Source organism: Phyllopteryx taeniolatus, chromosome 6, assembly GCF_024500385.1.
Source record: "Phyllopteryx taeniolatus isolate TA_2022b chromosome 6, UOR_Ptae_1.2, whole genome shotgun sequence".
Classification (NCBI taxonomy): domain Eukaryota; kingdom Metazoa; phylum Chordata; class Actinopteri; order Syngnathiformes; family Syngnathidae; genus Phyllopteryx; species Phyllopteryx taeniolatus.
This window is the reverse complement of record NC_084507.1, coordinates 32,233,847-32,246,647: the sequence shown is the minus strand read 5'-3', so window position 1 is coordinate 32,246,647 and position 12,801 is coordinate 32,233,847. Positions and strand designations below refer to the sequence as shown.

General features: G+C 46.5%; 1 protein-coding gene across 2 annotated transcripts in view; it reads right to left on the bottom strand.

Annotated features, from left to right (window-relative positions):
- hectd1 (HECT domain containing 1) overlaps nucleotides 1-12,801 on the bottom strand; it is a 45,203-nt gene that overhangs the window by 7,917 nt on the left and 24,485 nt on the right. Inside the window, exons 24-34 of one of the 2 annotated variants that reach the window (XM_061775344.1) lie at nucleotides 12,624-12,790; nucleotides 11,464-11,640; nucleotides 9,339-10,247; nucleotides 8,138-8,359; nucleotides 6,430-6,566; nucleotides 6,194-6,350; nucleotides 5,025-5,095; nucleotides 4,799-4,950; nucleotides 4,650-4,704; nucleotides 3,308-3,521; nucleotides 552-762 (exon numbers count right to left, since the gene is read on the bottom strand). In XM_061775344.1, coding sequence (XP_061631328.1) covers nucleotides 552-762; nucleotides 3,308-3,521; nucleotides 4,650-4,704; nucleotides 4,799-4,950; nucleotides 5,025-5,095; nucleotides 6,194-6,350; nucleotides 6,430-6,566; nucleotides 8,138-8,359; nucleotides 9,339-10,247; nucleotides 11,464-11,640; nucleotides 12,624-12,790 — 2,472 coding nt within the window. The remainder of the gene's footprint in view (nucleotides 1-551; nucleotides 763-3,307; nucleotides 3,522-4,649; nucleotides 4,705-4,798; nucleotides 4,951-5,024; nucleotides 5,096-6,193; nucleotides 6,351-6,429; nucleotides 6,567-8,137; nucleotides 8,360-9,338; nucleotides 10,248-11,463; nucleotides 11,641-12,623; nucleotides 12,791-12,801) is intronic. The other variant, XM_061775345.1, reaches the window with a different exon arrangement.

The following is a 12,801-nucleotide window of genomic DNA, read 5'->3' as shown; positions in this document are numbered from 1 at the left end:
TTGCATTGCAGAGTTTTTTTCATATTCATATTGCGCATAATTCCCAATATTTTGAGTGGATGCCTTAATTTTTGTGCTTAAAAAAAAAATGCCCCAGCCTAAAAAAAAAAAATTACCCAGGTCCTTTTTTTTTAAAGCACTACATACACTGATCTCTGGGGGTCAGGGGGGTAAAATGTACATAGCGTACAGTACTACTGTGCATTACTGTATGTGTAAGAGTTTCAATGTTTAATAGTAAACAACATGTTTCTAAGAGTATGGTACAAGTTACAAGGAGTGTGGTGAAGATTCATAAGTGTGTGAGGAGGTTCACACAGCATTAAAATGTATAAATGGCAAGAAAATGGTCTCTACTTCACAGATTTCACTTATTGCGGGTGTGGTCTAGAACCTGATAAACGAGGGATTATTTGACATATTTCACTTATTCTTCCCCATTTCTTGCAATACATTTGATTCTCGGGTGGCAATTGGACCGCTCTTGCTGTACGATTCAAATTCTTACGTCGGCTTGGAGACGGCGCATTTGCGGCCTCCGAGGGTCTTACCTGGAGGCTCCGAAGGCAGTGCAGGTGAAGAAGAGCTGGCGGGTCTCGAAGGGGATGAGGAAAGGACACTTGGAGGTAAGCTGCTCGCACCAGTCGGGCAGCGCGCCGCTGGCCAACGCCAGAGGTTCCTCGATCTGCTGCAGGATCTTCGTGGTGATCTTCTTGCTGGTGAACTCCTCCGGGGACGCGTTGAACTGCAGCTCGTCCGCATCTGCACACAGGATGTCGGTCGGGTGATGTCGCATTCAGGCGATGTGCTCATAGGATGTTTTGTCATGAAAATGAAAGATGATTTGAATGAATTTGTTTGTTTATTTATTTGATTGCTCAGACCGATAACATTGCATGCCGGGATGATCGCCGCCATTGTCTGGTCATTGCTTATCGAAAAAGCAAAATGACAATGACATTATTCAGATTTGGGGATTTGCTTTATTTTTCCTGATGACAAACAAGCTTTGAAACCATGTGGCCCTGAAATAGGTATAATGTGCAATTGATTGCCGTAACATGCGCACAAAATAAATTGTGACCAGAAAACCCAAAGTTGTCAGCGCCAAATGGGTATAACGGCCATGAAATACTACAAACCCAATTCCAATGAAGTTGGGACGTTGTGTTAAACAAATAAAAACAGAATACAATGATTTGCAAATCCTGTTCAACCTATATTTAATTGAAGACACTTAAAAAGATATTTCATGCACAAACTGATCAACTCAGCAAATAATCATGAACTTCGAATTTTCTGGCTGCAACACGTTCCAAAAAAGCTGCGACAGTTGGCAAAAAAGAGTGAGAAAGTTGAGGAATGCTGATCAAACAACAGTTTGAACATCCTACAGGTGAACAGGCTCCTTGGGAACAGGCGGGTGCCATGATTGGCTAGAAAAGGAGCTTCCCTCAATTGCTCAGTCATTCCCGAGCAAAGATGGGGCGAGGTTCGCCTCTTTGTCAACAAGTGCGTGAGAAAATAGTCCAACAGTTTAAAGACAATGTTCCTCAACGGACAATTGCAAGGAATTGAGGGATTTCATCATCTACGGTCCACAATATCATCATCTACGGCGCTCCATCTGAGAGTGCAACTTGAAACTCTACTATGCAAAGCAAAAGCCATTTCTCAACAACACCCAGAAACGCCGCCGGCTTCTCTGGGCCCGAGCTCATCTAAGATGGACCGACGCAAAGTGAAAAGTGTTCTGTGGTCCGACGAGTCCACATTTCAAATTGTTTTTGGAAATGGTGGACGTCGTGTCCTCCGGGCCAAAGAGGAAAAGAACCGTCCGGACTGTTATGGACGCAAAGTTCAAAAGCCAGCATCTGTGATGGTACGGGGCTGCGTTAGTAGCAATGGCATGGGTAACTTACACATCTGTGAAGGCACCATTCATGCTGAAAGGTACATACACGTTTTGGAGAAACATATGCTGCCATCCAAGGAACGTTTTTCATGGACGCCCCTGCTTATTTCAGCAAGCCAATGCCAAACCACATCCTGCACGTGTTACAACAGCGTGGCTTGGTAGTAAAAGAGCGCGGGTACTAGACTGGCCTGCCTGCAGTCCAGACCTGTCTCCCATTGAAAATGCGTGGCGCATTATGAAGCGTAAAATACGACAACGGAGACCCCGGACCGTTGAACGGCTGAAGCTGTACATCGAGCAAGAATGGGAAAGAATTCTACCTACAAAAGGTTCAACAGTTAGTGTCCTCAGTCCCCAAACGTTTATTGAACGTTGTTCAAAGAAAAGGTGATGATGATGAACACAGTGGTAAACACGACCCTGTCCCAGCTTTTTGGGAACGTGTTGCAGCCATAAAACTCAAAGTTCATGATTATTTGCTAAAAACATTGCAATTAATCAGTTTGAACATTCAATATCTTGTCTTTGTAGTGTATTCAATTAAATATAGGTCGAACATGATTTGCAAATCATTGTATTCTGTTTTTATTTATGTTTAACACAATGTCCCAACTTCATTGGAATTGGGGTTGTAGTTTGTGCTCATGAAATACTGAATTGTGACACCGAAATAGGTATAACACATGAGGATGCACATTGAGGTTGACATTTTCCGGGATTGCCACCGGGTCCCACGGGATTCCTGCGGGACGGGAGTGAATTTCGCCATCAATCGCGGGATTGGGCGGGAGCAGGAGTGAGGGTCATCGGGAACGGGGTGGGAGCGAAAAACCATGAAAGCAAAGTCGCCGGGAATGGACGGGAGCAGAAACCATGATGTTTGATTTTTCATCAAATTCATATTTGAACATTTCCCCTCAGCATCGAGCTAAACATTGCTACACTAAGGGACTAATATGGCTTTTGTTTATGTATTGATTATGGTGACGAAGGCCGACATGCGCTGGGACTCCCGTGTCAGCCTCTCGTGCACATGAAATTCTAAACTGTGGCCAGGACAAAATAAGTGTGACCACAAAATACTAATGATATAACATGCGCATGAAATACTAATAATGGAGTGCACCTTTGGCTGTGAATATTCTCATTTCACTCAGGTCATTGAATCGATTGCGACCGGACACTTCCGGTTGTTCCGGTTGCGATCGATTCAATGTCCAATATCCAATATCGTCCAAAATCCTCGACTTTAGCATTTCAATATAAGGGGCGCTTCATTTGCTCGCCCATTGATCCAGGAATTAAATGATACTATCCGGTGGAAAAAGTTCGGACGTGGTGTCAGCGAGGAGGCACTTTGAACTACAGAATTTAAAATAGAACTTTGACCTTCTTGTAGCGTGCGTGCATTGTAGGCGGCGTCTCCCCCGATGATGTAGAGGATGCGCAGGAGCTGCAGCACGTCCTCCACGCCGCACGCGTTCTGACCGCAGCCCGCCTTGGCCTGCGCCGCCTCCCTGCCGCAGCCCAGGATGTCGCTGCTCTGATTGGTCGGCAACGCGGCGGGACTCGAACCGCCTCCCACGCCGTGTTCGCAGAAGTCCTGAACGCGACAATGCCAACATTATCACTGTGGCACCGCGACTCGGAAGTTTCCTTCGTACAGCGAACGAGCCCGTAACTAGGGCAGTCCCGATCACATTCTTTTGCGCCAGAGTCTAAAGGCTTCTTTAGACTCGCGCAGATGGCGACCGCGCTGACGTCACTGCGGCGATAAAGAGTCCCGATCCGATACCTCGGCAATGCATTGAGCAAAAAAAAAAAAGAGAGTACATCCGAATTGTCACAACCATCTTATTTTTTTAAATCCCAATAAATATATCCCAACATGATACCTTTTTATAGGGTTTAAGTCAGTAGTTAAAAAAGTAAAAAAAAAACGGATGAAACGAAAACCCATAACTGGAAAACCTCGTAAATCGGGGCACCCATAAGCCAAGGTGCCCCTATAGAGAGACCGAGCACAACCGTGAATTCCAAAACATTGATGCTCATCATCACTGCCATGAAAATGTCTTGTATCCAAATAGAAATTGAAATAACCGAGGAAATATTTTGTTACGTGACTATTTCTGAAAACGTGTCTATAAATGAGCCCTTCTCAGTTTCCTGCCCACTATGACAAAACAGCATGGCTAATTTACATAATCCCGGCCGGCCCATTACTTGGCATCTAGACTGCTTGAAGATTAAGATTATGGCTATTTTTCATGCGATGACACAAACATGATCATGTCCAAGATAAACAGGTAAGCAGAGCTGCGGTGCTAACGCAAGCTTCTGATAGAGGCCGCATTCGAAAATATTCGGCCGAGTCGTCGACATGACTGACAAAGTGCAATCGCGTGATGAAGTGCTGTCTCCACCAGTGAAAATACAGTGGACCCCCGCATCCCTGTGGTTCGGCAGCCGTGGATTCACCTAAGCGCGCGTTTTTCTTTTTGTGGGGGAAACCAATCCTAAAAATGCTTATTGACAGTTTATACCCACTTATTCAAGATTTTTTGGGTTAAAAAAAAAACAACAAAAAAAAGTCTCTTTTCCCCCAGTGCAATTAGAGCCGTCAATTATATGCAGATTTTCGCTATACGCGGTCCCGCTCAGCCCCCCCCCCCCCCCAAATAGCGGGGGTCCACTGTACAATTAAAAATTTGTGGGTGCTAATAGTTACCATCTTGTCGCTTTCCTTCTCCTTGTCTGCGTCCTTCAGCTCTCTGTACATGATCCTGACGCAACGACAAAGGCAATCAACACACACACACGCGCGCGCACGCACGCACACACACACACACCACGGGACATTCTGGGCGGCGGCCTTACGTGTAGGTGGGCTCCCAGATCCGTCTGAGTTTGTCCATCTTGACGGCACCGTTACACGAGAGCTGTAGCAGCCGTTGGACGTAGAAGAAGATGGTGGACTTGTAGTTGGACAGAGGAAGTTCCACCTCCCGCGTCGTGCCCAGGCCCGCCACCTGCATCCCACAAAAGACTTTTAAAAGGGCTACAAGCCCGACTTTGGCCTTCGAGGCACGTTAGAAAGGGTTACCTTGAGGGTGAGGGCCAGGTGGGGGGAAGGAGCGCACTCCACCTCCTCCTGAACCTCCGAGCGAGGAGTTCCTGAAGGCAACAAGTCGATGAATACAGATGCTAACATATTTTCAGACATTCCGGTTTCAAACTTTCGGGGACACGAACACGCGCGTTTGCTCAAATGCTGTCTTCCTCTGCATCCCCGCAGTGAACACTTGGGAGCCTGCGCTCAGCGGTTCTTAAACGCGGATGCCCCCGTACTCCTGGGGTCTGTAAAATACTGTTTCGTAGCCTGGCTTGGCACCCGATTACAGGACAATCGGTTTTTTTCCTTCACGTTCTGGCACCCAAAAAGAGCTGATCTGAGATGTGACATTTGATCAAATAATTGAAAACTATTTTGATAATCGATTGTTGAGAGACCTTGTTCAACTTAAAATTGTCCAAATTTCGGAAATTCAGCCTCTCAACAGTTCATCTCTGATTTCTGTCGTCCTTCCATTAAAGCAGACTGATTGTTTTCATGCTGAATAAAATTAAGACCTTTGCAAACATCTGCTTTGAATTTGGTGGACAAAAAGATGGACATTTTTTGCCCATTTTCTGACTGATGTTACCGACCAAACCAGTGACCGGATCATAATCAATTTACGTGAATGCATTTTCTGCGCGCTCCATTTTGACCAGCCATCTGGACTACTGCTATGGGGTCCTGTTCGGTGTACACTGGAACTCAGCTGCCAGGATTCTCACCCACAGCAAGCCCTGGCATGCCATGTAGTGGAAGATAAAGGTAACTTTCTTACTTTAGTAATAATGGTATTCATCATCAAATATGCGAAATGGCCCCCCGTCTCTTCTTTAATGCCACACAGTTAATATAGCATTTTTGTTATGAAGTAGTGGATTAGGTCCCTGAAGGCCGAGGTACGAAATTGGCCGCCCGCCACTGCCGTACGGTAAACATGGTGAGTGACCAAACGGGTTTCGGGGGGTGCAATTTTGCAAATATGCTTTTATTCATATTTGTTCACATTACGAGGGGCTCCTTGGAAATAAAGGGTCCCCGAATAAAAAAAAAAAAAAAAAAACACTTACAATGACTTCGAGAGACGAACAGCATTCTGGAACTTGTTTGTTAGTCGGGTCGTGTCCGTCAATAAAGTTGGGGTGTGGGGGTCTTACCTGGCGGGGGGATCTCCAGGTCGGTGGTCTGCTGCACGTTTGTTCTTCCGGGTCGTGGGTCAAAGGCGGGAACCAAAGCGGAAAACTGCCTCTTGAGGACAAAGTCGTCGTCCCACGTCCTCCTGCGACCCCCTTTTGTCTCGTACTCCTCCTCCTCCTGCAGGATGCCGGCACAGCACGCTTACTTCCCGTTTGCTAGCTCATTTCTTGTTTGTAACAAAATGGTTTCTCCGTACCAGGACCTCCTCGTACTCCTGGTCCTCCTGATTGTCGTCCTCGTTCTCGTCGTCGTCGTCGTCGTCGGGCTCCGGAAGGTCCTCCTCGTCTTCCAGCTCGGCCAATAGCGTGTTAGCGCGGCAGCTGTCCAGAAAGTCTGCGCAAAAAGCAGCATTTCATCAAAACAACTGAAAGGATTCCGAAAAAGGGAAGTTTTACAATGGTCCAATTCTGAACTACTGTTGCTAACATGCTAACGGCTGCTATGCTAAGATATAGCAAAGTATCAGTATGGCTGTGTTGTGTTTACGTACAGATATGTGCTTTTTCTATATGGCTAAAAAAAAAAAATTAAAAAATACAAAATAAAAATACAAAAAGTTCATGAGTAGAACCCTCATTGAAATCGTAAATTTAGATTTTTAGAATTCATGATTGATTTTTGGGGTCGATCGCCAATCAGCAAGTTTAAAAAAAAAAAAAAAAAAACGATAACCGCTCACGAGATGGAGCAATGTGTTTATTTACATGCCTGGCTCATTTAATGTATATACTTGTGTACTGTAGCCATCCATCCATTTTCTGACCATCTTATCTTCACAAGGGTCGCGGGCGTGCTGGAGCAGGTCCCAGCTCAAATTATTCTCGAGCATTTGAGACAAAAGTTCAAACACCGATGACCTCTAGGGGGCTTTCAAGGATTGGCCACTGACGTAAGTTGAGGTCAAATCAACATTACAACTGACAGAAATAATGGGTGCTAACTTACTGTAATTAAATTACTTTATTGCAATTAAATTACTTCAATAAACTACTGTTAATGACATGCTTACTCTAACCTCCTCACTGTCTATATATGGACTATATATAGTCCATATACTCTGGTGTTGTCCAGAGTTTGAGTCCGTTTGACGCTTTTCTTCCCCCCCACGCTGCGTTGCTTGAACGCGGCACGCTCCTCCTCGTGTACATTCTTCAGGCGCTCGATCAAATTTGCGTTGAAGCATTTAGATGACGTTCCCCACGACGTACTTCAGTTGTGCACAGACTGCAAATAACTTGCGTGTTGTTTGTCTGAGACACCGCAAAATAGTCCCACGCCGACATGTGGTTTCCCACCCACAAGATTGAAAAAACTTTACTGGCCGTCAGATAGTTAGAGTACTGCGCAACAAGTCTAAAAATTAACTAGCTTTTGGATTCATACGTGATGAAGACGCGGAGTTAAACGTCTTGTGCGGAGCCGATCGATGACGTCATTGATCGGATCGGCGACTTATGACATGAAAGCCGAAGAGCCGATCAGCATAAAATGCTAATTATCGGCCGATACCGATAAGTCTAATTGAGACCAAGATAAAGATCGGAAGCGTGTTGTTGATTACTGTAAGCCAGAGAAGCACGCCTGAGAAAAAGCGATTACTTTCAACAGCGCTCCATTCATTTCCAATGTAAGCTTAGTCATAGTTTCTTGGGGGAATTGGGTCCCAATTGTAACAGAATAAAAAGAATATGATTAAAAATATATATATCCTACACCAAGCGCAGCAAAAACGGCAGCATAATAAAGAAAAATATAAATTGCGGCAATGTTAATCTGGGCTACTTCGCGCCACAATTGTCATCGATGCCAATTTCCATTTCGCAGGAATACATAAAAAATAAATAAATAAATAAAAAAAAAAATTGGGTAAAAAGTGTCTTTTAATGAGCTCAACTACCACTGACCATAGAGCGAAAACTCAGCCTCCTGTCCCGTGTCGCTCTCGCTGGACGTGGACGTGAGGCTGGCGGTCAAGGTGTTGCTTAGCATCTGTCCCACTGACAGGCCGGTGGTTGCCGTGGCGACGTTGTTGCTGCTGGTGACAATGGAGGTGGACATGGTGACGGTGGAGGTGGTGCCGGTGGTGGTGAGGTTGGGGAAGCTCTGGGCGCCCATGAGGGGAGACGCTGGAAATAAACATGACACGCATTAGTATCCACATTTCTTAACGGATTCAAACTATGCAACTTCAAAAATGTTCAGAATTCAACATCTCTCGAACCATTTTTTCCGCAATCGCCAAATTCCTACTTTGCCCATAACCGCACATTTGAAATGAAAATAAATCCCCCTGAAGTGACAGACATTTCACAAATTGAACTCGATTTTCCACATTTCTAAATCGATTCAAACCATTCATTCTTCTAAATATTTTTTACCTTCCCAAAAACACACACATTTTCAGTATTTTCACACATTTTCCAATTCTTATTATGTATATTTAATTGCTCAAAAAATATATATTTACAATCAATAATGTATCTTTGTTCATCTATGTATGCCAGTGAGGCATAGTGACAGACAGAACAAATGAATGGTCTTCAACTAGATAGTAGAAAGTAATTCATTCAGTAATTCATGGATCCACTTTTTTGTGACATTTTTGTTTGTTGGTGTGTAAAATATGTTCTTGGCTCCATCAAGTTTGGAAATCACTGCTCTAGTCACATCGTGTATTCTAATCAGTCAGGTCAAACCAACATTACAACATGACAGAAATAATGGGTGCCAACTTACTGTAATTAAATGACTTTATTTTGAATTAAATGACTTCATCCACAATTTTTAATTGAATGACTTCAGCATTCACAAATCACGTGACTGCTGAAGAGCTGACGCTGAACTGAAATGCTGTGGAATTCATTGAATTGTAGAGTGGGTGACTAAGTTGAATTGGTTAAGAAATGTGGCAAATATGTAAATGAAGGAACTTTGTTCCATTCATGTCTTGAATAAGCGTAATTGGTTTCAAGTTGGAATGCTTGGAATCAGTAATGTGGAAGGTCAACACGTAAAAAGTTTTCTCTTCATTTTCGAGGTGGCAATGTGGATGTTCAGTGGATAAGCTTTCAGAAATTGGGAGTTCTTTTGATGACTGTAACTTACTGGCCGTGCTCATGACGTTGCGGCCCAGCGTGTTGGTGTTGTTGTCGCTGCTGCTGCGGCTCAGGTTCATGTTGTTGGTGGCGTTGGTGCGCGACATGTTGGGCGCGCGGCGCACGAACGACTCCATGAGGCTGGCCTCGCGCGACGACAGGTTGGGCACGCTGGCGCTGGAGCTCATGGGGGCGCCGGCCGCCAGCAGCGAGCTGACGGAGAGGCGGGCGTTGGCGGCCGAGCACAAAGGCCTCTGGGAGGGCGCGTCCTTACTCGGGGACTCAGAGACGGAGCTGACGTCGGGCGAGCTCACGCTGACCAGGCCCATGGAGATGGCCGCCGCCGGGTCGGAGGAGTCATTGGGGGCCTCGGCGCCCGACGTGGAAGGAGCGCCGCCCTCTGTGGCGGAGGAGAGCGCCACGGCGGGTTCCTGTTGTTGGCTCTCGGAGCCGGCCCCACCTACTGCGACGCCGCCCGCCCCGCAGCCCTGGTCCAGAAGCGGCCCCTCGGCTCGCCTGTCCGGCCGCGCCCCGGTAGGAGGGCCGAGGGACGAGCCCAGGCTGATGTCCGAGGAGGAGGCCACGCTGCACACGGAGCTGTTGCTGCCCTTGCGGCTGGACGAGCCGGCTCCGCTTAGCGACGAGGCCCCGCCCTTGTCTGGACAGTTATTTTTCACCAGACTGCTCCACGAGGACGGCGTGGACGCGGCGTTGGCGGTGCCGCTGGCCGCCGGGGTCGGGGAGGGTCCCAGCGCGGCGAAGGCGGGGCCTGAAACAGCGGATGAGACAGGTTTGGGTGACTGCGCTGAGGCAGCCGACTCAGGGTCGTACCCTGGAGCAAGCTTGAGGTCAAACTTCCCTTCGGCACCCATACGGTAAGAGTTTGAGCCGCCGGCATCCCAGGTTACATCAATCCAGCCTGGATGGACAGAGACATAGGAGGACACGCACGCATGGATGTCAGAGACCCGGCAGAGACAGCGAGAGAGAGAGAGAGAGAGAGAGAGAGAGCGAGCGAGAGAGCGAGGGAAAGAGAAAGAGAGTAGAAAGAAAGAGGCGGACACGGCCGACACATAGCCGCGCACCGGACCACGGCGCCGGCCCTTTAAGACCGTGACCATAGATGTATACGTAGACGCTTGGCCCGATCGGATTCGTAATATTAGATGAAACTAACGCAAGTAAATTCAACTTCATAAATAGACAAGTGAAAAACTGCACAAAATGAATGAATGCCTCTCAGTCATTCATGGACAATGTTACCTTGAAATACGAGTGACCCGACGTTCTGCCCATTATTTTGCTTTGACTTGAGATGGTTAGCTGTTGGCAGCAAACTTCAAGACAAGCAGCAGTTTGGCAGATAGTTAACTTCGTCTTGTTTGTTGCCACTCAGTTGAAAATCACTGTCAAACTAAAAGCAAAGCAAAGAATTATACCTGCTATGTTAACTTAATACTAACAACCAAGCAAAACAGCATTGATAGTCGCGGTGTTAAAACCCTTTATGCAACGGATATAATAATAATGAATGGATTAATGGCACTTTTATTCGTGTTTGCATTGTACTCAAATATTTAATCTGCGTCTCTAATGACCAGATCCTGCAGATGATGCACTGTTTACCTTGAACGGATTTCAATATTCAGTGATTATATGAATTTTAATAACAATTGCAATCAAGAGAGAAAGTGTTATTCATTATCTGTTCATAGTGTTAGCCACAAAGTTATTAAAATGATATTATAATGGCCAAGTGCAATAAAGTCATAGCTTCTTCTTGAGTGTAAACTGGTTGCTACATGACTAAACTGCAAATGAGGCATCTTCACCCATCGTGCCGTGCCACTTGGCCACATCCAATATGGCGTCGACGTACGCACGTCTGCGGCCTTAAATAAACAAGCGGCTCGAGCGCCATTTTGGTCCGGTGGCGAAGAACGTGAAAAAAACACAGCAGTTCAGATCATCATTCATGACATAGCTGACCAAGAGGAGGAGCCTGCGGAACACAAGAAAAGCGGGCGCAGCTGATTGGCTCGTTACAATCGCATGACCTCAGCAGCCAATCGTCTTCTTTTCTTTTCTTTTTTTGCTCCGTAAACGTGACAGACCTTCATCCGAGTCTGCCTTACCGTTGTGGGCCTCTCCGGTGACGGTGCCCTCGCCTGCCGGGTTCCCGTCCTGGTCGCGCCACTTCCAGTCGATGCCGCGCACCACCCGCGCCCCCGGCACGATGTACTTCATCACCTGAGAGCGGAAAAGGCGGCGCTGGCGGCGCAGGTTGGCCTCGGCCTCCTTCACGGCTTTGCCTGCGGGATTCTCGAGTTAATTGATGGATGCCATCTGGAAGTACACGCTGTTCAGAAAGCTACGGTGCACTTTCGCTACTCACTAATCATTTGGGGTATCGGGCTTTTGGGTGAAATTTCAATATCACTTTTTGTGAGTAGTCGTACGTTTTTATTAACAAACATGTTTCAATATAGAATACGGGAGGTACAAGTGATACGAATGAGTGTTGTGGTGAGCCGGGAGTGAGTAGGACAGCTGTGCCATTAGCCGCTAGTGGACTCTTGGAACGTTGCCGGGCTGCCGGTGTTGGCTCTGTCAGATACGCCCACAGCTTTGCTTCGTGTGCAGCGCGTAGCACTCAACAGACACACTTCAGGGAAAGCTCACCGTTTATTCGGTTTGCTAGCCTGCAAGCTAATGAGTTAGCCCGCAAGCTAACATGCTAACAGCTTAATAGCTCGCTCCACCGCGGCGACATCATGTTGAACATCACGCCTTGCTCCAAGTTGTTGTCTGTGTAGTCCACACTCAACACACACACACACGGAGAAGTTTAGTGTTTATTATGTTCACTAGCTTACGAGCTAACAGGCTAGCGAGCTTAGAAGCTAAACAACATCCTCCACTGCGTTGTTTGAATCGTCAACAGTGGCATCTCACTCTGAGTTCTTGTGTGTGTTAGTCCACAATTAAGTGGTTTTGTGAAGTGTTATAAGTGTTTAACGTGCGTGTGCAGAGAGGTTTGGAGGTGACTCCAAACTGCACAAGTACACTCTTGCACAGTCTTGCAGCTCGAGGGCACGCCTTATTTTCATGATTTCAGAGGCATAAAAAACAACAATGTTATTGCTTATCAAGATATTTTTTTAGGAAAATTTTTGTTATCGTGAGAAGCCAAGTGAAAAATGTGGCAAATGTGGCCAGCGAGGAATGAGTAAAATTGATGAAGGTTTTTGTAAAGTGTTATTTCTCTCAAGGTTTCTTCATTTTGCGCACTCACCTAGTTGGTCCTCGCACACGGCGGTGACTGTGCCATAGAGCTCCAACCCCGACAAGGAGAGGTAGTGTGTCTGGGCGCTGGCGTTTTTGCCCATCTGCTTGATGCGGATGTGTCTCCAGCCCTGCTTCTCTTCTTTGGACGGGTCCAGAGGCCACGTGGCCGTTGACCTGGATGACGA